At 50.7% G+C, this 23276-nt stretch overlaps 2 protein-coding genes across 5 annotated transcripts; one reads left to right on the plus strand and one right to left on the minus strand.

Moving 5' to 3' along the window:
* The first annotated feature begins 1343 nt into the window (after positions 1–1343).
* SNX21 (sorting nexin family member 21) lies at positions 1344–6815 on the plus strand. Of its 2 annotated transcripts, none has more exons than XM_081561014.1 (3): positions 1344–1674; positions 2109–2287; positions 5748–6815. In XM_081561014.1, exons 1-3 carry the CDS (start codon positions 1413–1415, stop codon positions 6420–6422), a joined length of 1116 nt encoding a protein of 371 aa, XP_081417140.1. In that variant the 5' UTR covers positions 1344–1412; the 3' UTR covers positions 6423–6815. The 2 variants fall into 2 exon arrangements, with proteins under 2 accessions (XP_081417140.1, XP_081417141.1); XM_081561015.1 differs by having other exon boundaries at positions 2130–2287.
* Positions 6816–23211, minus strand: ACOT8 (acyl-CoA thioesterase 8). Of its 3 annotated transcripts, XM_081561017.1 has the most exons (7): positions 22998–23211; positions 21610–21746; positions 12880–13105; positions 9238–9395; positions 8530–8724; positions 7752–7808; positions 6816–7056 (listed from the first exon to the last, which is right to left on the minus strand). In XM_081561017.1, the coding sequence occupies exons 1-7, from the start codon at positions 23114–23116 to the stop codon at positions 6938–6940; spliced, it is 1011 nt and encodes a 336-aa protein (XP_081417143.1). In that variant the 5' UTR covers positions 23117–23211; the 3' UTR covers positions 6816–6937. The 3 variants fall into 3 exon arrangements, with proteins under 3 accessions (XP_081417143.1, XP_081417144.1, XP_081417142.1); XM_081561018.1 differs by lacking the exon at positions 7752–7808; XM_081561016.1 differs by lacking the exon at positions 6816–7056 and having other exon boundaries at positions 7536–7808.
* Positions 23212–23276: the final 65 nt, after the last annotated feature.

The raw sequence follows: 23276 nt of genomic DNA on the forward strand, positions 1-23276 counted from the left end.
AACAACGAAGCCCCAGCGCAGCCAAAAGCTTTAAATTAAAAAAAAAAATTAAAGGAGGAGCTACCATCAGAGATTTTACCTGATCATACGACATAACTAGCAATATCTGCCCTGCTAGGGACTGATAGCTAGGCCTTCTGACAGGAAGGAACAATAAATTCTTGACCTACAGCTGCCTTCTGGATTAAAGATAAAAACACAGCTCGTTAGAGGAATTGCTGAGATTGCAACTGACATCGTGAGATAAAAAACAGGATGTGGAACTCAGGAGACCTGGGCTGCAAGGCCCCACTCTCAGAAACCTCTGGCAAGCTGTGTGACTTCAGGCAAGTAACTCAGCCTCTCTGGGTCTCAGTTTCCTCGTTTTTCTATGTGCTATATGTGGTTTGGTTTAATTACAAAGTCATGTCCGACTCTTGCGACCGCATGGACTGTAGCCCGCCAGGCTTCTCTGTCCATGGGATTTTCCAGGCAAGAATACTGGAGTGGGTTGCCATTTCCTTCTCCAGGGGATCTTCCCGACCCAGGGATCGAACCTGGGTCTCCTGCACTGCAGGCAGACTCTTTTATCGACTGAGCTAGGAGGGAAGCCCCCAATGTGCTATGTGTGAGGCAGGCTCAAATGAGATGGTAAGAGCGTGTGAACACTGGATAAACAATAATCATTGTGTAACTGATGATCCTCTTAGCTCTGAGCTAAGCCCTGGACTAGGATCCTTTTGGAGAGCTGCAAAATTCGTGCTTCAGTTCTTATTTTTCTTGTTTTACCTATGAGAAAACCTAGGCCACTCGAGGTTAGATTCCATTTCAGATCACATGGCTTCTCTTGGCCTCGGTTTCCTCCCAGGAGAGATGAGTTTCTGACTGCCGCGCAGTGACTTTGGAAAGTTAAAGAGTGCTGGGTAGAAATGAGGGGACAGTCTGCGGCCAGCCTGGGTCTCCGGGAGGGGTGGGCGGATTCAAGGAGGGCGTAGGCCCCTCCGGATTGGGGACGATCCCGGAGGAGGCCTGGCCTACCCAGGATTCCCACAGCCCTCCTGGAGCAAAGGGCCCGGGATTCCCGGGCGGCTCCGGGAGCGGGCGGGGCGGGAGGCGGGCCAACAGCAGGAAGGGGCCGGAGCGGCGCTCGGAGCGGACTGGGCCGGGTCGGTGGAACGCGGTCGGCCTCGGCCAGCCTCCGGGAGCTGCACTGGGGAGCGGGGCACCCAGGAGTGCGCCGCGGGGCGCAGGAGGCAGAACCGCGGGGAGAGCCTCGGGTCCCCAAAACGGGCAGGGGCGGGACCTCCACGGCGCCCCGCCCTCCCCCGCCCCGGGCCCCGCCCCGCCCCGCCCCGCCCCCTCCCGGCGCGGGGCCGGGGTCCGCCTCCCGCCCCGGCCCGCGACCCGGCGTCGCGCGCTCCCCCCGGGGTGCCATGGCCTCGAGGCTCCTGCACCGCCTGCGGCACGCCCTGACCGGCGACGGCTCCGGGGAGGCGGCGGCCGGCCCCGAGGCCGAGCAGTTCCCGGAGAGCTCGGAACTGGAGGACGACGATGCCGAGGGCCTGTCGTCCCGCCTGAGCGGCACCCTGAGCTTCACCAGCGCCGAGGACGACGACGAAGAGGACGGCGAGGACGACGACGACGCTGACCCCGACCCCCTGTCCGCTGGCGATCGGGTGGCGAGAGAAGACGCAGGCGAGTGCGGGAGGATGGAGGCGGGAACCCTGGGCTCGGTTAGGCCTCCACCCCGGCCGCGTTCCCGAGTTGATCCAGCCGAAACTCAAGACACTTCTTTTAAGTGCGTCCAGCTGCCTCTTGGCTGTGTGACCTTGAGAGAGTCACAACACCTCTCTGGGCCAAGTTCCTTTGTGTCAAATCACTCCCATCTTAGGGTTGTTTAGGGCGTGAAATGTACAATCTGGGATACAAATGGTAGTACTGTGCTAGGGATGTTTTGGGGGTGGAGATGTTTATTTAACGCCTACTGCCTGCCTGGCAGGTGTTTGGCTCCGGGGCCCTCTCTGGCCCTCCCTTAACTTTTATGTCAGATAGGGATAAAGCCTTTGTCATTCGTTGGGAGGAGGATGAATGAGGTCAGGGCACCTAATTTACCCCAAACCTGGCCCCAGGCCCATCCTGTGCTCAAGCAGAACGGAGTCCCCCACCTGATGGGCAGCGGGGCAGTCAGCTCCTGACCCGGCAGTTGCAAGATTTCTGGAAGAAGTCCAGGAACACCCTGGTACCCCAGCGGCTGCTCTTTGAGGTGACCAACGCCACCGTGGTTAAGGATCCACCCTCCAAGTACGTGGTGAGTGAGGGTCCAGGACCCTGAGCTATGAGTCTTAGAAGACCCTGGCTTAGAGAAAGTAGGGGAAACTTCAGCATCCTGGGTGATCTGGCTGTGTAGTTATAAATGGCTGCCCCATTTGACAGATGGGGAAACTGAGGCCAGAAAAGGTCTGTAACTTGAGCAGATCATCAGGCAAATGAACCTATCCTTTCCCGGTTTTGAGACTAAGAACTACTGTGCATGTTCTCTGCCCCCCGGACTTTTGCAAACTGTCACAAGATGCAGGATACACTGGGAAGAATATTATCTGAGTCATACTTGAGACCAACTTGGCATTGGTTGGAAAAATGGGTTTGGGATGCAGATCTTGATCCAGATCCCAGTTATTAAGAGTTGTTTGACTTTAGGTGAGTTGTGAAACCTTGACTAACCCGTTTCCTCACCTGAACAATGGGGATAATGCAGGAGTTAAATGAGACAGTACACAGAAAGCCCTTAGCATTGTGCCTGGCATCTTGAAGTGCTCGATTAAATGGTAGTTCTGTTATTACTATTTTACTTTGGGTTGAAAATATCAGGCATCTAGGGCCTGTTGTGGCCTCTTTGCAACCCAGAAGAGTCAGTTCTCCAGCACCCACGCCTGTACAGGATTGGTGTGTGTGTGTGTGTGCGCGTGCGTTCGTTCAATCGTGTCCAACTCTTTGCAGCCCCATGGACCATAGCCCACCAGGCTCCTCCGTCCGTGGGATTTTCCAGGCAAGGATACTGGAGTGTGTTGCCATTTCCTTCTCCAGAAAGAAAAGGTGGATTGGGGTAAAGATCAATCAGTGGTGGGGGGTTGGGGGGATGCGGGCTGATTTCCTGACTGTGGAAAGGAGAAACACATGGAGGATGCGGTTGGCCTGGTCCTGAAACCCAGGCAGCGGCAGCTCCCTGCCTCTCACTTCCCTCCTTTTCCCCACCCTCCTCCATTTCTGACTCAGCAGGAAGGGGGCCTGGAGCCCTGTCCCACATCTGGACTTCTCCACCCCTCTCTGAGGCTCTCAGTAAAAAAAGGGCCACGCCCACGGGGCAGCTGCTCCAGTTTCAGCAGGGATTGACTCTGATGATGAGTCTTGAGTGGCAGAAGTCCTGGCTTGGGGTCATGCGCAGGAAGGGGGCGCAAGGAGCAGCTGAGAGACAGGGAAGTTGGGAGCAGCTCTGGGAAGAGAATGACAAGATAGAGCCAAGCCTGGCCTGGGCCAGGCCTGGGAGAATCCCACGGAATCAGGAGCCTCTCGGGCTACAGTCCATGGGGTTGCAAAGAGTCAGACACGACTGAGTGACTAGGCAACAAATCCTGCTTCAACATCTCCTGGAGGTAAAGAGCACAGGCTTTGGAATTAGGTCGGCCTGGGTTTGAGTCCCAGCTGGGCCATTTACCAGCTGTGTGGCTTAGAGGAGGTCTTTAAGCCCTTCCCTTCTCTGGGACCCTGCTTCCTGAGCTGACAGAGGTACGGACACCTTCCTCACAGTGAGGTTGTGATGGTGAAATAGTGGCTGTGAGGAACTCAGCACCTCGAGTGGTGCAGGGTAGTGCTCAGTTAATGATCCTCATTATTACCTGTCACATAGGAGAACAGAAGGATCAGGCAATGGATCTAAAATGGGTTCCTGTCCAAAAACTACAAATGAAAATAAAAGCTAAATGAGCATAAGGGGTCACAATAGATGAGGGCTTCCTGAAATGTGTTCTGCAGAAAATTGGTTCCCTGGAATATTAATAACCGTCCCTTTAAAGAAAAAACAAAAGCTTTACAGTCAATATGTAATATTTGGGGAATGCAGAGTTGAACTAGAGTAAAATAAGTTTCTTTATTGTTAGACTTTCTAATCCTGAATAATAATGTAGACTGAATCTTCCAGAGTGAGCAGGCAAACCTGACTGAGCAGGGGTGGCTACGATATTGGCAGTGTCACAGGACAGATTTGAGAGTAAAATCTGGGTTTGGTGTTAGTACATTTTTAACATCTGTGTGTGTGTATGTGTGTGTGTGCATGCTCAGTTGCAACCAATTCTTTTTAACATCTAACGTTTGCTAATCCCCTTTTTAGACCTGTTAGCTTAGCATTATTATAGATTAAGCCATATTTGGGTTCTCAGACCTGGTGGGAAGCTTAGTGGTCATCTTGTTCAGCGTTTCCCAAACCTCCATCACCCTCACAATTTTTGTCCTATCTAAATGCTACTTTTACCATTTGGTGCTTATCATTTTTCTTCAAATAAACCTTTTTAAAAAATAACTTTAAAAGACAACTTTACAACACAACTGTATATGGGAAGCCTGACTCACTTACCATAAAGAGAAGATAACCATAAAAATAAAAGCAGTGAAAGTGTCATTAAAGTCTGGCTGGATGCTGCTGCCTGAAGGCGGCGCTGACAGATTCTCTTTCTGGCCCTTTTCTAAAAATGGAGCTGAGAAGTGTCGGAGAAGGGCTTTTGTGAACCAAACTGAGAGCTTCTCAATTTGTAGTCAGGAAGATTCACAGATAATGAGAGGGGGTATCACTTCCTGCCTCTATTCCAGTGTTATTCACTCCAGTACTTACCACCTAAACATCCCGGGGACTGACGTTTGTGCACGTCCCACACCTGAGTCAACAGTGAGCTGGGCCAGCGCTCCATTCACTAGAGTGGAAGTGGACCCAAGAAGGGGACCACCCTGCCTAACTCCCATAGTGAGGGAGCAGCTGACCCAAGGGTAGAACTTGGGTCCCAGTCCAGTGTGCTTTTCACACTGGTCACTACTGGGGCTATCTGAAGACCTGTGTTGAGGGTCTGGATTGGAATAACCCGGCCATGTGAAGCCATGTGTCCAGAATGGAACAAAGCTCCAAGCTGGTCCTAAAGGTTGGCCTGGAGATGGGCCTGGGTTTCAACACATGGCTGGTTTTCCAGTGGGGCTGTCAGAAGAGCTCATTCCCAATGGGAGGGGCTCCCCAGGTGGCACTAGTGGTAAAGAACCCGCCTGCCAAGGCAGGAGACATGAGACCTGGGTTCAATCCCTGGGTGGGGAAGATCCCTTGGAGGAGGGCATGGCAACCCACTCCAGTATTCTTGCCTGAAGAATCCCATGGACAGTGGAACCTGGTGGGCTACAGTCCATAGGGTCGCAGAGAGTCAGACATGACTGAAGCGACTTAGCACGCACTCACTGGAAGGGGTGAGGGGGGCAGCTGTCCAGGCGCTGAAGCTCATCTCTGTCTTTTTCTCCCTGTGCTGCCTTGGGCCTGGGTCATTTCAGACGAGCCTCAGGTAAGATCAGACTGGGCTCCCCGGCTGCAGCCCAGGCAGCTCCCACCCTCTGGGCTGGCTCGATCTCCAGGGTAAAGGGAAGGGGTGGGGGAAGAGAGTTGGAAGTGGGGGTGGGGGAGTCAGGGAGGGAAGGGGCCCGGGGACACCCTGCCTCTGCCCTGACCCTCGCCCTCCCTGCAGCTCTACACCCTCGCCGTGATGGGCCCGGGGCCACCGGATAGCCAGCCGGCCCAGATCTCCCGCCGCTACTCGGACTTCGAGCGGTTGCACCGAAACCTGCAGCGGCAGTTCCGGGGCCCCATGGCTGGCGTCTCCTTCCCCCGCAAGCGCCTGCGCCGGAACTTTACCGCTGAGACCATCGCCCGCCGCAGCCGGGCCTTCGAGCAGTTTCTGGGCCACCTCCAGGCCGTGCCCGAGCTGTGGCAGGCCACGGACCTGCAGGACTTCTTCGTGCTGCCCGAGCTGCGGCGGGCGCAGAGCCTCACCTGCACCGGCCTCTACCGCGAGGCCCTGGCACTCTGGGCCAACGCCTGGCAGCTACAGGCCCAGCTGGGCATCCCCTGTGGCCCAGACCGACGTCTGCTGACCCTGGCGGGGCTGGCCGTGTGCCACCAGGAGCTGGAGGACCCCGGGGAGGCCCGGGCATGCTGTGAGAGGGCCCTGCAGCTGCTGGGGGCCAAGAGCCCGCACCCTCTGCTGGCCCCCTTTCTGGAGGCCCACGTGCGGCTCTCCTGGCGCCTGGGCCTGGACAAACGCCACTCTGAGGCCCGGCTCCAGGCCCTGCAGGAGGCAGGCCTGACACCCACGCCACCCCCCAGTCTTAAAGAGTTACTCATCAAGGAGGTGCTGGACTAGCGTCCCCTAGGCTTAAGGCCACTGTGGGAGAGGCCCTGCCCCAGGATGGGGGATGGGTTGGGGGCGGATGAGGACAGGGATAGCTGCTGAGAGGCTCCCTGGGGTGCTGGGAACCCCTAGAAGGTCCACAGAGAATTTGCAGCAGACCAAGGAAATGTGCTGCTTCTGTTGAGCTGCGCTCAGGACAAGCTGGGATGGTGTAGGGAGAAAGTCTGATGCTGCCTCTCCAGCTTATGAATACCTGGGGGCCGTGACCCAGGTCAGGGTCGATGGTGTGTCCTCCTTGGACCCGCAGGCCGGCCTGGCTGAAGGGCCAGGGACTCTGGCCCTGGAGTTGATGGCTGGAGGGAGGGCTGTGGTCCTGGCCCGGGGGATTAAATGGCAGCACCTCCAGTGGTTTGAGTCTCTTTATTGGATGTCCCAGACAGAAGGCCCAGCCCTGGATGGTAATCCTGCCTCAGGAGTAGGGGAAGAAGGGAGACCCTTGAAGCCCCAGGCCCAGCTGGCACCTCTGGCTACAGCTTGCTCTCTGAGCCCCAGGGCTTAACTCGGATCACGCCCTCCTGGGCACAGGACACAGCCAGGACCCCATCCTGACGCCACAGCCGCCCGTGAACAAGGCCCCGGGAGCCACCTGCGGATGAAGAGAAGAGTCTCAATGGCCTTCTGTCTCCTGCTGCCCAGCCAAATGCACTGCTTGCAAGAGGTGCAACTTGGGGTGGGCCACCCCATGCCAGAGCCACGCCTGGTGGTGTGGTCACTCCCAATCTCCAAGCACCCCTTCAGTAGCCTATTATGGTTGCTCAAGGGTGTAACTCCTCCCAAAGGAGCCCCACTTGATGGTTTAAAAGCACTTTCATGTATCTGCTGACTTCCTCAAAAAAAAATCCCAAGGGGAGAAGTTCTGAGAACAGTCTGGTTCAGTAGTTCAGCTAGGTGGATCTGCCCAACCTCTGGCCACTTGTGTAAGGAAACCCATCAGTTCCCTTTCTAATAAACACGGCCCTCGAGGCCGGTCATTCATATTAAAAAAAAAAAAACTTCCACAATCACGGGGACAAAGGGGCTCAGGGGAGAGGATATGAAGCCATGAGGAGCCTAGGCACTCCCCTCCCCACGTGGAGATTCTCCCTTGCTACTCAGGGCCGGAGTCTGATGTTTAGGAAGGGAACTGCTGGTTTCTTTTAAACGCAGTACAGCCCACTTAGTTCTCACGGTAGCCAAGTAAAGCAGGCCTTGTTCTGTGTTCCAGATGATGACACGCAAGCCCAGAGAGGCTCAGGAACTTGGCCTTAAGGATCAGGTCAAAGCCGAACCCAAGAGACCTACCATCAAGGTGGCTGTTCCTGTGCTGTGATGCTGTTGGTTCTTGAGAGTCCCTCTTCCCTGAGTATAAAGAGTCCCTTAAGTTTTGTCCCTGTTTCACAAAACAAGGCTTCTCTTCATTTGAAATGCACTTCCTTGGAAAGGAACCCAGGGCTCTGAGACCAGACACCGATGAACAAGTCTGGGTTTCTTGTTTCACAATGTAAGGAGGGTCCAAGCAGTGGGGCCCCTACACTGCTGAGGGCCCCAACCCCCAGCCAGGCTAACTGTCAGAATCACTTAGGGAATCTTTGTAAAAATACTTTCCTGGGCCTCATCCAACCCCTGCGGTCAGAATCTTGGGGATCAAATCTGGGAATGTTTTGAAAAAGCTCTCCTGAGAGGTGGAAGAGTAGGCCCCCAGCTTTGGATCCCTATGCTCTGGTGCCACCCTATTTGTGTAGATGAGGAAACTGAGACTCAGAGCAGAGATGGGACTTGCCCAGTATCACACAGAGAATCTAAAGTGATTCTGGGACTAGCACTGAGCCTCAGATAAAGTGAATCATGTCCCCAGCATGTTACAGAAAGGAAGAGCTGAGCATGTGTCCTGTCCTCAGGCCGCACCCTGTCATTTTGAAGACAAGGATGCCGCAGCCTGGGGAAGCAGGACAGGAAGTGATCTGTGCGGTGCTCCACAGAAAGTGGGTGGGGCAGCATCACCCAAGAAAGCAGGCTGCCTGCCCTCCCCACCAAAGGCACCAAGGTCAGCACCCTTGTCCCCCGTGACCCCAACACTCACCGGCCCAGGGGCTCTCACACTCATAGAGCATCCAGTGGTCAGCTCGGAAAGGGGCGTGGAACCACATGGAGTGGTCCAAGGAGACCATGAAGCCCACCTCGTACTGCTCATGGTGGGGCAGTATTGCTGTGCTCAGGAAGGCATAGTCCGAGATATAGGCCGCCACGCAGCAGTGCATCTTCATGTCGCCCTCGCCTGCAACAGGTTCCGGTCCTATCAGCCCTGGGCTCCTGGGCCTTACAGCTCAGGACCTGCAGGGAGGTAGGGAGAAAGGGGCTGCCATGCACAGATGTGCAGACTCTTCACAATGGCACCTGGCCCAAGGGTGTGTGCGTGTGTGATGGAGGGCAAGGGAGATGGAGACGAGGAGGGCAGGGATGCGTGAGGACTGAAATCCTCCCCCCGTCTCCCACCCTGGACCTTGAAAGTGTCTTCCTCCAGCTTTGCACAAAGGCACCTTATGCTTAGCAGGGAACCTGGAGAAGAATCTCGGCCAGGTGCCTTGCCTTCCCCAGGAAGGGCCCACATGAGGATTCCAGTCACCTCCCCACTCTCCCCTTGCAAAAGACTGAGCTCACTTCTCTGTCACTCAGATAAGGAAACGGGCCCACAGTGTGGGAGTACCATGCCCAAGGCCACCCAGGGCAGAGGAGGTGCAGATCTAGACCCCCAGAGAGAGTTTCCTTTCAGGCCATGGGGTCTACTTACCAATATAGCCCCGGGCTCGCACCCAGAACATCTGTTTGGGCTCCATGTTCTTCAGCTGGCCTGGAGTGGGTGGGTTTACCAGCTTGATCTCAATGGGCACCTCCTGGGCAGCAATTCGGTTCAGCCCCACTTGGTACTTCTCCTGGAGCTTTGGGTTCCTGAAAGTAAAGGGGAGAGGGGTGGGGAGACCCTGGAAGATGGGGAGCCTGTCTGAACTGCCTCTTCTGACCCCGCTTGTTCCTCCACAGGAACTCCTGACATCCCCAGACCTCCCCTCCCCTCCAGCAGGCAGGATAGGATAGTATCTGCATCCCTTCTTTGCCACTGAGGAGCCCTGTGGCCTGCTGCAAGTTAGTCATCATCAGCCTTTTTTCCCATCTGCAAAATGTGGATGATGACAGTCACCTACCTCATAGTTCACACTGGGGAAGAGACAAGATAATGCACGTAAAGACAGCACATCATCGAGCCACGGGGCTAGCCTGTAATGGGCCCAGCTCCAGGCAGTTCACACCCATGAACTCAGATGCTGTCATCCCTGCCCTCTGAGAAGTGGAGTAAACACAGAGGGTGCAGATACCCAGCTCACGATGTGCATGGGGGTGGGAGTTAGACCCAGGCAGTCGGGCTCCTCCTCAGATCCCGCTCTTAACCGCTTCTCTATTCTAACCCTCAGGAAAACAGGCTGCCCTACTTGGACTGACCTACCTAACCTGAGCCACTGGGGACACTGTCTCCCACGGCAAGGAGCCCATTTCCAGGGAAGCCCCTTTGCTGCAGGGACCACCACCCCTCGTGCCCCTAGCGCTCTTCCCTAGTATTTCCATTTCCCTCCGATAGAACCTTCTATGATGATGAAATGTTCTGGTCCACTGTGGTGGCCACTAGCCACATGGGGCTGCTGAGGGCTTGACATGTGGCCAGGGTGACCGAGGAACAGATCTGAATTAACTCTGTTTAATGTTAACAAACTCAATACAGCCCCCTGTGGTTAGTGGTTTCCTTATGGGAGACACAGTTCTAGATTCAGGGACCTTTAAGAACAATGTCCTCCTTTCATTCTCAAAGTTTTTTATTTAATTTATTTTTGTCCGCGGCATGTGGGATCTTAATTCCCTGAACAGGGACTGAACCCCAAGCCCCCTGTCGTGAAAGTTAACCACTGGGCCGCCAGGGAGAAAAGAAGAGAAAGTGAAAGTCGCTCAGTCATGTCCAACTCTTTGCAATCCATGGAAATTTACAATCCATGGACTTTACAATCCATGGAATTCTCCAGGCCAGAATACTGGAGTGGGTAGCTATTCCCTTCTCCAGGGGATCTTCCCAACCCAGGGACTGAACCCAGGTCTCCTTCTCAAATATTCTGGAGCTCTGACCACACACCAGGGTCCATGTTTATTCCTCTCTGTCAAGAGTGGCATAACTACAATTTACTGAGTGCTCACTGAGCGCCTTGTTATCACTTATCTCTGCCATCCTCACAGCAGCCTTTAGGTAGGGATTCCGATGGATTTTATAACTGATCACAAGCTCAGAGTGGGAAAGCAACTTGCCAGACTCACACAGCAGGCAGTGACAGAGTCCAGATCCGAGACCAGTCCTTTCCCAGGTTCGGACGCACATCCGCTCCGTCACACTGGGCTGACTCCCCTGCACGGGGCACTAGGCAGTGGAGCTCTCCTTACCACTCATCTGTGAAGCAGGTGGGGCAGAAACAACGACCCCCATTTTTCATATGAAGAAGTAGGGCTCTAAGCGGCTGGAGAGGGGCAAAGCAACACAGCAGGTGGGCACCAAGAGAGGTGGAGCCCTAGCAGGAATCTGTAACCGAGCAGAAACCTGTGGGCACCTCCGTCAAGTTTATGATTAACCTTCATATCTGAACCTTTACTCCTTTTCTTGTTCAAAACGTGTTCTCCTCAAGACTGAAGAGTGTTGAAAGAAAGGTGGGAACTGTAATCGAGCAGGACCCTGTGGGGCCTTCTGAGGTCTTCCTCCACTTCCTTGGCTTTCACTCCCCTCTGAGGTACCCAGGTAACCAGCATTTGATGCACATTTCCTGAGTTGTTTTACAGCTGTGAAAACTCCCCACGAAATGGAAGATGTTAACTACTGATGACCATAAGCACATAGCCCTGGGCCTCCTGGAACCTAGGGACTGGTAAGGTTCACCCCTGAGACACTGCCCTGTTACGTCACCATCAGCCAATCAGAGAACTGCGAACGAGCTGGTCACGTGCCCTGCAGCCCACCCCCACCACGCCAGTCCAGCTGTTTTTTTTTCTTTTAATATTTATCTATTTATTTTTATTTGTCTGTGCTGTGTCTTAGTTGTGGTGGGGGGGTTCTTCAGTCTTCTTTGCGGTACTTGGGATCTTTTCGTTGTGGTATGCAGGATCTAGTCCCCCAAGAGGGGATTGAACCCAGGCTCCCTGCACTGGCAGCACGAAGTCTTAGCCACTGAACCACCAGGGAAGCCCCCAGCTTTTTTTTTGTTTGTTTTTAATTGGAAGATAACTGCTTTACAATGTCATGTTAGTTTCTGCTGTACAACAATGTGTATCTGATAGGGACAGAGTTAAGGGACAAAACAGGTGATGAAATAGGGAATCCCACTAGGGGATTGAGGGCTTCCCTGGTAGCTCAGCTGGTAAAGAAACCACCTGCAATGCAGGAGACCCTGATTCGATTCCTGGGTCAGGAAGATCCCCTGGAGAAGGGATAGGCCACCCACTCCAGTATTCATGGGCTTCCCTGATAGCTTAGCTGGTAAAGAATCCGTCTGCAATGCAGAAGACTAGGGATCCATCCCTGGGTTGGGAAGATCCCCTGGAGGAGGGCATGGCAACCCACTCCAGTATTCTTGTCTGGAGAATCCCCATGGACAGAGGACCCTGGCAGGCTATGAGGTTGCCAAGAGTCAGATATGACTGAGCCCCTCGCAACTAAGCACTAAGGGACTGTTAAGTAGAAAAAATATGGGAAACCCTGGTGAGTTAATGATTGCTCAAGAAAGCAGGTTTGCTTAGCAACAAAGCCATGCAACAGAAGCATGAGACCTGCCCCCAAAACAATGAGACCCACCTCCTGCCCAGTGAGCTCAGTAAGTCAATGATTCCTGGGACATACTCTGCACACATGAAAAACAGTCATTTGTGGACCTAGCTTGACCATGCAGGGACAAGAAAACTTCCCTGCTCAACCTGGAGGAGGAGCTGATGTTGGAAGCATGAAGTCTACTCAGGAAAGACAAAGACGTTCTTCTCCTCCTCCCCGCTTTTCCTTTGATTATAAAACTGTAGCCCAGTAAGTTCTCAGGGCGCGGCATCTCTCCCGCCCACTTATAAGCCTCACAAGCGTCCTCTTCTAATCAATCACTTATCAATCACTTTGCCTCTTGCTGAATTATTTTCTGTGCTGAGCCATAAAGGACTATGGTACCGAAGCTCTTCAGAGCCTGTGAAATGATACCAAACGGTTTCGAATCAGCTGTAAGTATACCTACATTCCCTCCCTTCCACTCCCCCAAGCCCCAGTCTAGCTTTTTAAAATGCTACTTGGGATCCACTGAAGGACCCCGTGACCCGCCAACGGGTGGCAACTACGGTTTGAACACTGTCCTGGGGCCTCCAGGTCTCTCACCTTAAACACTGGTCAATGAGGGTCTTACTGCTAAGTAGCTCCTCTGGCGGGGGCACAGCAGGCATGGAGAACTGGTGCTGCATGGGGCTGGGCTGGGCCTTCTGGAAGGAGGCCTGGCAGATGAAGATGGGCCTGCCATGTTGCACAGCCTTCACGAAGCGCACAGAGAAGCTTGCCCCTGTCCGCGTCCGCTCCACCTGGTACAGCACCGGCACCTTCGGGTCCCCTGCAGTGGGCACAGGGCACAAAGTGAGCCCAAGTGAGCCCTGTGGGCCTGCTCACCTAATGGTCTCCATTTCTTTTCTGCTCAGTAGCTACTGACTGCGGCCTGCTGAGTCCCAGGTACTGGGGTACAGGGAGGAACCCTAGACCCTGTCATCAGGATGCTCCAAGTGCAGGCAGAGCTCCTGTCCACCAGTAGCACGGGACAGAAGGGACACTGACAGATTCCCTGCATTCAAAGCCTGGCTCCACCACTCACCAGCTGCAGCTGTGTGACTTTGGGGAAATCACTTAACCTCTCTCAGCAGTTAACCCATCTGTGAAATGGGAACATCATAGTGTTTATACTTCTCAGGATTTCAATGAGGGTAAATTAGTTCAGAGTTCTAAGTTGTTCAGAATAATATCCGGCACACAGTGAGTTCTCTGTGTTTAAATAAAATACTCTCAGCTTTTGTCTTGTTCCACCTGTGACTGGGATCTTGTCATGAGCCCAGTACCATTCTTCTAGAACAGGGGTCAGTAAATCTGGCCTTCTGCCTGTTTTCTTTAAAATGATTTTATCTATTTATTTTTGGCTGCACTGGGTCTTCGTTGCTTTGTGAGGGCTTTCTCTAATTGCTGCGAGCAGGGGCTACTCTTTAGTTATGGTGCTCGGGCTTCTCACTGCGGTGACTTTTCTTGTTGTAGAGCACGGCCTCTAGGCACCCGGGCTTCATTAGTTGTAGCACTCAGGCTCAGTGGCTGCAGCATGTGGTCTCAGTTGCTCCGAGGAACGTGGGATCGTCCCAGAGCAGGAATTGAACCTATGTCCCCTGCAATGGCAGGTGATTATCATCCATTGCACCACCAGGGAAGTCCCTGCTGCCTGGTTTCTGTTTTTCTTTTCTACCTTCCTTTTTTTTGAGAACAAGTAAAGTTTATTTATTCAGAATTTAGTACGTCAAGGGAGTCAGCCACAGTTACTTCCATTTGGCAGAGACTCAAAGGCAGACAGAGGAGTGGGAAAGCTTTATAGTGGGGGTGGGGTGGGGGAGGTTTCAGGTGTGCCCTGCTTGGAGACTGCTGGCAAGGGGAAGCTACAGGTAGGCTAACCAGAGGTGGGAGAGCCTATGTAATTGATGCAAGGTGCATGTTTGGCTTTCCCTAGTTAGTCCTAAGTTGGAAACAGGGGTAAAAAGTAGGGAAACTCTCAGTTATTCACCAAGTCCTGGCCATTAGGGGCTGATCCTTACAGGGACTATGGTTTGGCTTCCTAGACTGGCTGCTAGAGATGGTGATCTGACTTCCTCCAAGCCTGACTTGTAGATAGTAGGCTGGCTTCCTGTGCTAGTTGCTACCAGTTGTGGCTCAGAGTACTTCTTTTACAAACAGTTTGGCCATTGTCTGATATTCATTCTCCCAGGAAAGGCCTGCTGTCAAGTCAGTTCCTTCATTCTTAATGTAAATGGAAGTCACTTGGTCCTTCTCCTTTGGTATCTGCTCTCTCAATGCAGGAGAGGAAACACTGGCCCCAGGATAAGGACTATTAACCCTCAACAAACAGGCTTGGAAGGGTTTTTAGAGAGAGAGAGTCTTCCTGGTGTCCCTGAAGTCCTTTGGTCTGAGTCTGACAACCTTGGAGAACCTTGCCATCTAGGTGGTAAAACGCCTTGGGGATGATTTTCAACTTTGAGATGAAAGAAGCAAGTCTAGAGAAGTGTTGTTTCCTCCACCCTGTCCAGGTGGGAAGCCCCTGCCAGGCACAGGGGCTCATTCAACAGCCAGAAACACGCCTGTAACGCCTTGAAGCCTAGCAGGTTTGCTCAGGTCTGTTAGCCGGCAATGCTAAAGGGCATTTTCATCAGAATAGGGGCTCCTCAAGGCCTTAGTGGAGTAAGAAGTGGCAACCCACTCCAATATTCTTGCCTAGAGAATCCCATGGACAGAGGAGCCTGGTGAGCTACAGTCCATGGGGTCACAGAGAGTCAGACACAGTTGAGCAACAGAGCATGTACACAAGGCCAAGGGCCTTTGAGAAGGCTTTCCCAAGAGCCTAGAAACGAGATAGCTATAGGAGCAGTCTGATTTCAGGAGACGGGAAAGAGGCCTCCCTTCCCTACCAAAAAAAAGGTTTTCATCCAGTTCTTGGGCTACAGCTAAAATGCAGTATTTTCCGTTACTAGTGATTTAGCTTTCAGTATGAATCAGTTCTAGACCTGTTCTTTAAAATTTGTATTTGGAACAGAGCAGGTAGGCTCTGCAGTATATTGAAGGAAGAGAGATGAAGAATTATGGAGTTGAGTGCATTTGTTACATTGACCTGAAACAGATAGCCAGATATTTCTCCAGCAAAGATATGTTTCTTCAGGATCAGCAGAGAATTGCAATTCGAGGTCAGCAACCATGGCGAGCCGGGTACAAGTCTCCGCCCAGCAAGGGAAAGAGACCGCTTTTATAGAGGGGAAAAGGTGGGGGCTACAGTACAGTGTAATTGGGAGGGTCCTAGTAAACAAGGAGTCTGTGGTTTTTCATTGGCTTAGTCCTTGCCAGAAAGGAGTCTCTTTTTCCTCTTGGGCTCCATTCTCGCAGGGCACAAGAGCGCCCTCTTCTGGTCTTCCAACTCAGATGACCACTATATCTACTACTGTGGGCAGGAATCCCTTAGAAGAAATGGAGTAGCCATCATGGTCAACAAAAGAGTCCGAAATGCAGTACTTGGATGCAATCTCAAAAACGACAGAATGATCTCTGTTCGTTTCCAAGGCAAACCATTCAATATCACGGTAATCCAAGTCTATGTCCCAACCAGTAACGCTGAAGAAGCTGAACTTGAACGGTTCTATGAAGACCTATAAGACCTTTTAGAACTAACACCCCAAAAAGATGTCCTTTTTCATTATAGGGGACTGGAATGCAAAAGTAGGAAGTCAGGAAACACCTGGCGTAACAGGCAAATTTGGCCTTGGAGTACAGAATGAAGCAGGGCAAAGGCTAATAGAGGTTTGCCAAGAGAACGCACTGGTCACAGCAAACACCCTCTTCCAACAACACAAAAGAAGACTCTACACATGGACATCACCAGATGGTCAACACTGAAATCAGATTGATTATATTCCTTGCAGCCAAAGATGGAGAAGCTCTATACAGTCAGCAAAAACAAGACTGGGAGCAGACTGTGGCTCAGATCATGAACTCCTTATTGCCAAATTCAGGCTTAAATTAAAGAAAGTAGGGAAAACCACTAGACGATTCAGGTATGACCTAAATCAAATCCCTTTTGATTATACAGTGGAAGTGACAAATAGATTTAAGGGACTAGATCTGATAGACAGAGTGCCTGATGAACTATGGATAGAGGTTCATGACATTGTACAGGAGACAGGAATCAAGACCATCCCCATGGAAAAGAAAGGCAAAAACGCAAAATGGCTGTCTGAGGAGGCCTTACAAATAGCTGGGAAAAGAAGAGAAGCAAAAAGCAAAGGAGAAAAGGAAAGATATTCCCATCTGAATGCAGAGTTCCAAAGAATAGCAAGGAGAGATAAGAAAGCCTTCCTCAGCGATCAATGCAAAGAAATAGAGGAAAACAACAGAATGGGAAAGACTAGAGATCTCTTCAAGGAAATTAGAGATACCAAGGGAATATTTCATGCAAAGATGGGCTCAATAAAGGACAGAAATGGTATGGACCTAACAGAAGCAGAAGATATTAAGAAGAGGTGGCAAGAATACACAGAAGAACTGTACAAAAAAGATCTTCACGACCCAGATAATCACAATGGTGTGATCATTCACCTAGAGCCAGACATCCTGGAATGTGAAGTCAAGTGGGCCTTAGAAGCATCACTACGAACAAAGCTAGTGGAGGTGATGGAATTCCAGTTGAACTATTTCAAATCCTCAAAGATGATGCTGTGAAAGTGCTGCACTCGATATGCCAGCAAATCTGGAAAACTCAGCAGTGGCCACAGCACTGGAAAAGGTCAGTTTTCATTCCAATCCCAAAGAAGGCAATGCCAAAGAATGTTCAAACTACCACACAATTGCACTCATCTCACACGCTGGTAAAGTAATGCTCAAAATTCTCCAAGCCAGGCTTCAGCAATACATGAACCGTGAACTTCCAGAGGTTCAAGCTGGTTTTAGAAAAGGCAGAGGAACCAGAGATCAAATTGCCAACATCCGCTGGGTCATCGAAAAAGCAAGAGAGTTCCAGAAAAACACCTATTTCTGCTTTATTGACTATGCCAAAGCCTTTGACTGTGTGGATCACAATGAACTGTGGAAAATTCTGAAAGAGATGGGAATACCAGACCATCTGACCTGTCTCTTGAGAAACCTGTATGCAGGTCAGGAAGCAACAGTTAGGACTGGACATGGAACAACAGACTAGTTCCAAATAGGAAAAGGAGTACGTCAAGGCTGTATATTGTCACCCTGCTTATTTAACTTATATGCAGAGTACATCATGAGAAACGCTGGGCTAGAAGAAACACAAGCTGGAATCAAGATGCTGGGAGAAATATCAATAACCTCAGATATGCAGATGACACCACCCTTATGGCAGAAAGCGAAGAAGAACTAAAGAGCTTCTTGATGAAAGTGAAAGAGGAGAGTGAAAAAGTTGGCTTAAAGCTCAACGTTCAGAAAACTAAGATCATGGCATCTGGTGCCATCACTTCATGGGAAATAGATGGGGAAACAGTGGAAACAGTGTCAGACTTTATTTTTTTGGTCTCCAAAATCACTGCTGACGGTGATTGCAGCCATGAAATTAAAAGACGCTTACTCCTTGGAAGGAAGGTTATGACCAACCTAGATAGCATATTTAAAAGCAGACATTACTTTGCCAACAAAGGTCCGTCTAGTCAAGGCTATGGTTTTTCCAGTGGTCATGTACAGAAGTGAGAGTTGGACGGTGAAGAAAGCAGAGCGCCGAAGAATTGATGCTTTTGAACTGTGGTGTTGGAGAAGACTCTTGAGAGTCCCTTGGACTGCAAGGAGATCCAACCAGTCCATCCTAAAGGAGATCAGTCCTGGGTGTTCATTGGAAGGACTGATGTTGAAGCTGAAACTCCAATACTTTGGCCAACTCATGCGAACAGTTGACTCATTGGAAAAGACCCTAATGCTGGGAAGGATTGGGGGCAGGAGGAGAAGGGGACGACAGAGGATGAGATGGCTGGATGGCAACACCGACTCGATGGACATGGGTTTGGGTAATCTCCGGGAGTTGGTGATGGACAGGGAGGCCTGGCGTGCTGTGATTCATGGGGTCGCAAAGACTCAGACACGACAGAGTGACTGAACTCAACTGAACTCTCCTGAGTGGCGGTTTCTGTTCAATTTTTTACAGTTAAACTAAGGTATCTTCTCATGTTGGTTTCACATTAACTATGCCAAGTGGGTCTTATCCCCACTGTATAGATGAGGAAATTGATGCCATAAATAACATTTTTGGAGAATACAGCCAAGCCCATTTGTTTATGTATTTCGACTATTGTTTTGCCCATAAAATTGAAAATATTTATGATCTGCCTTTATAGAATGTTTTTTGATTCTTGCTGTAGAATCTCCAAGCTCTAAACCTATACCAGGGTTTCCCTGGTGGCTCAGCTGGTAAAGGAATTCACCTACAATGTGGAAGACTTGGGTTCCAACCCTGGTTTGGGAAGATCTCCTGGAGAAGGGAAAGGCTACCCACTCCAGTATCCTGGCCTGGAGAATTTCATAGACTGTACCAAGCCAGATGACAGCTATCTAGAGAAATACATTTTTTAAAAGATAAACAAACAAAAACTCAAACTCACATTCTCTCCTAGGCTTCAAGAAAAAGAATTGATATGATAAATGGCCAAGAACCAGACCCTAACCTCACAGTATCTTTTAATTAAAAATATCACTGGAGGACTTCCCTGGTCGTCCAGTGGTTAAGACTCTGTCCTTCCAATGCAGAGAACAAGGGTTTGATCCCTGGTCAGGGAACTAAGGTCTAAGATCATTGAAGCACCATCACTGTTTATAAATCTTGATGTACCCCTGGTAGAGGGGGCGTCCCTGGTGGCTTAGCAGTAAAGAATCCACCTGCAGTGCAGGAGACTCAGGTTCGATCCCTGGGTCGGGAAGATACCCTGGAGCAGGAAATGGCAACCCACTCCAGTATGCTTGCTTAGGGAATCCCATGGTCAGAGAAGCCTGGCTGGCTACAGTCCATGGGGTCACAAAGAGTTGGACACGACTTAGCGACTAAACAACAACACCCTGCTAGTGAGTCACATCAGAAACTAATAAGAGCTTCCCTTTCTGCCTTGCTGCCAGGAAGCTTGGAACTAACTTTTGTATAAAACTGTGATGATATGCCTTAGCCTAGTATTCTGACACAATCATTCCCCCCCCAAATCCCAGTCTCTTGGCCCTTTACTTTTATTACTTTTAAAACTTTTGCCCCAAATGTTTTATTTTTTCCCCACACTTTATTTTCTTGCAGATTATATTCCATTACAGGTTATTAAAAGATACTGAATTTAATTCTCTATGCCTCACAGTAAATCCTTGTTGCAGATCTATTTTATGTATAATAGTTTCTATCTGTTAACCCCATACCCCTAATCTGCCTTGACTTTTATTTTATTTTTTTAATTAAAGAATTTATTTTTGGCCACACCACACAGCTTGCAGGATCTTAGTTTCCTGACCAGGGATCGAACCTAGGCCCTCCACAGTGAAACCATGGAGTCTTAACCACTGGGCCGTTAGGGAATTCTGACTTTTAACAGCCAATTATTTTAAGCTGTCTTCTTTCAAGAAGTAGACAGAGATACAAATAACTAGTGATTGTTAGGATATAGCAGTGTTGGCACCATTCATTCCATGCTGCTCCTGGATGGAGAATTTCCAAGGAAGTGGATGCTTCCCCCAGAACCTGAGATGGGCTCTCCCATGGTTTTGGAATTATTTCCCAAGGGTGAAAGAGAAAAGCACAGGAGAACAAAGCACAGAGCTTGGAGTCACCCAACCTCAGGTTCAAATTCTGGCCTTGCCTCTCTGAGCATTATGGAAGCTGCTTACATAACCTTTTTGGGGCCAAAGTTCCTCACACATAGAATAATGGCAGGAGTGCTCACCCCTCGGGTTTACTGAAGAGGATCAAACAAGATAATGTATATAGTTGTGCACTGTAACATGTAAATGTTAATCATTCCCATAAATTCATCATCAAAAAATAATGGCAAGTACTATTTATGGAAACTCACAACTTGCCAGGCCCTGGACTAGATACTTTTACCTACAAAGACTCAGAATTCTTTTCAGAAACCAGATGATCAAACTTGTTCAAAGGGATCAGGTAAGACCCCCACTCCCACAAAACGAAACAAAACTGTCTCGCTGGGCAAGAAGGATTACAGTACTTTTGGAGTTTGCAAGCAAATTGAGGGAACCAAGGGCATAAGGGCACGTCTGCTTCCAACTAGCATAAAGGTTAAGAACAGGGCTCGCTCCAAAATAAGCATTCAAATACTTTATATCAATGACTATCAGGAAAGGACAGGAAATAAAGGGATGGGGAGTGACAGACAGGGGAATATAGTATGAAAAGGTATATTTATTGTTAAACTATTCTATATTTGTATATATGCTGGGAAAGACTGAAGGCAAAAGGAGAAGTGGGTGACAGAGGATGAGATGGTTAGATAGCATCACTGACTCAATGGACATGAATTTGAGCAAACTCTGGGAGATAGTGAAGGACAGGGAAGCCTGGCAGGCTGCAGTCCTTGCGGACATGACTTATCGAGGGAACAACAACAATTCTATATTTGTAAAATGAAGGGGGAAACCCACTGTCTTTTTTAATACAGATCACGTTTCATAAAGTTGCATAAATTTGTCTCAGTTGATGAGACCACACAGAAGGCAGAGACTCTTAAAATTGGGAGCATCTGCTTAGGAGTGAGATTTTTATGTTTCTCAAAAGAGCATGGGTTTTAAAAGATTATGCTCTCTTCTTTGATTTGATCCTAGAGTTGTAAGCAACTATAACAATCTCGCTTGGCCCAGGCCCTCCTGCATTTTTCAGGTGGGAAGGAAGAGGGGGTGAGAAAGAGTGGTTATCTCACTCAAGGTCACCTGGCAAATCAGTGGCAAAGCTCCACCTAGACCAGAGGTCTCTTGATTCCCAGGCTGGTTGGTGTCTTTTCCAAACCCCCAGCAGAGATTCCAGTACTTCTCTGAGGAACCAGCACCAGGACTGGCACCAGGTGTGTAAAGGATAAAGAGCAAAAGACCCACTGGGAACAGTTAAGCACCAACAAGTACCCAGTATCACAACAGGTATTGGGTCTAAGGTTCTTCCTGGCCCCAGCCCTTCTTCCTCTAGGCTCCCCTGAGGGTGATAACTAACCTCACCTTCCCTCTCCCCTCCCCTTCTCTCCCTCTTTCTCCTCAGTCACCACCCCCATCCCTCAAGGCCAGAATTCTTCTGCTGGGCCACCTGGACTGGGGTGGGGTAGGGAAGAGTTGGTTTACCTGTCCGTACAAAGTAGCAGTGCAGGGAATGCACATGGACATCTTCACTCACAGACTTGGCTGCAGCCACCAGGGCCTGGCCCACGATCTGACCCCCAAACAGCCGCTGGGTTGAGGGTACCCAGTAATGCCTTCCTCTGTGGGGAGAAGGGGACAAGAGGAAAGACTTGGGGGCTGGGCCAAATCCTACGCCCTTCAATGAGCCTCCAGTGTAGGATCTCTTAACCTGATTGGGGTTTGTGATCCTTTGAGAATCCAGTGAAAGCCTTTTCCCAGGCAAATATCCTAACATCACTCTAATCTATAACTCCAAGGCCTTATCTGTGGACTTCAGTTAAGGGTAATGAACCACTCCTCATATTTTACACTAGGAGAACAGGGATCAGAGAGGGAAACTGACTTGAGCAAGGTCACACAGTTCAAAAACTGCCATCCTGAGCAATATCTGGGTCTTTTGATCCCAAGTCCAATATGTCTTCCATTGCCCATACGAGGGTAAGACATAAGGCCTTGAGTAGACCAAGATTAACCCCACAAGCTGCAGGGGGACTGCATTAGGTCTGCCACTTACACCCCTCAACTTTGATAGACCAGTTCTTAAAAAAACTAAATTTAGAGCTTGTAGGCCCTCAGACTTCAAGTCTAACCCATTCAGTGCACAGATGAGGAAACGCAGCCCCCAGAGGTGAAAAGTGAATGAGCCCAGTGAAAGATTAAGAATTAAGATTAAATCTCAAGCTTCCCACTGCTCGGCCCAGCATTTTTCATGTAAGGCACCGCAAAACTCCAGGCAGTTATTTGTAGTTGGTTAAACGGGGGTGGGGGTGGGGATTAGGTTAGTGCCTAAAACGGCTTCCAATAAGCCAGGAGGAGCCTCGGAAGCTCGAACTGTTACATCCCCCGTTACAGTCAAGAAATTTAAGTGACATCAGGAAGGAAACGGCCTCAGGCCTCAGAATGAATAAGGAGCTTCTAGACCCCACCTGCTGGTGGTGGGGATGGAGTGTGTAAAAGGAAAAGATAGTGACAATGCAAGGAGCTGCGGATAAGTTTGCTCCCTCGGACAAATCACTGCCCTTTCTGGGCTGGCTCTCCCAGGGACCTGACCCTTCCTGGGGAGGCTGCTGAGAAGGATACCTCGGATCACCACTTGATCTGCCCAGATTGCCAGGATCTTCCGGGGATGAGGCTGCACAGAGCCCCGCGCCGAGAAGGAAGCCGGGGCAGCTTCGTCAGGCACAAGTTCCCTCCCAATGACGGCAGAGGCATCGCGCACAGAGCCCACCCTCGTCCAGAGGGGTACGAGCAGGGGCAGTGGGGTCGCACCAATCAAGATCAGGAGACTCTGACCCCCGATGCGGGGGTGCGGGCCAGATGCGGCCGGCTACCTGAAGAGATCCTCGTCCAGCGGCTCTAGGTTGAGCACGCTGGTGACCAGGACGCTGCGGAGGTCCCCAGGTGGATCGCCGTCGCCCTGTTCGTCTTCTGGGTCCTGAGGGGGCGACATGTAGTTCACCAGCTGCCGGCGCGGGCCCCTGCGCTAGAGGGGCACACGCGGACACCTGAAGTGAACGCGCAGCCTCGAGCGGACTCTACGTAACCGGAAGTCTCCCTCTGGCCCTGAGAAAGAGGGAAAGCCTGCATCCTCTTTATGATTGGTCGGTGCT

Source organism: Giraffa tippelskirchi, chromosome 13 (assembly GCF_054371585.1).
Source record: "Giraffa tippelskirchi isolate mGirTip1 chromosome 13, T2T-mGirTip1v1.2.pri, whole genome shotgun sequence".
Classification (NCBI taxonomy): domain Eukaryota; kingdom Metazoa; phylum Chordata; class Mammalia; order Artiodactyla; family Giraffidae; genus Giraffa; species Giraffa tippelskirchi.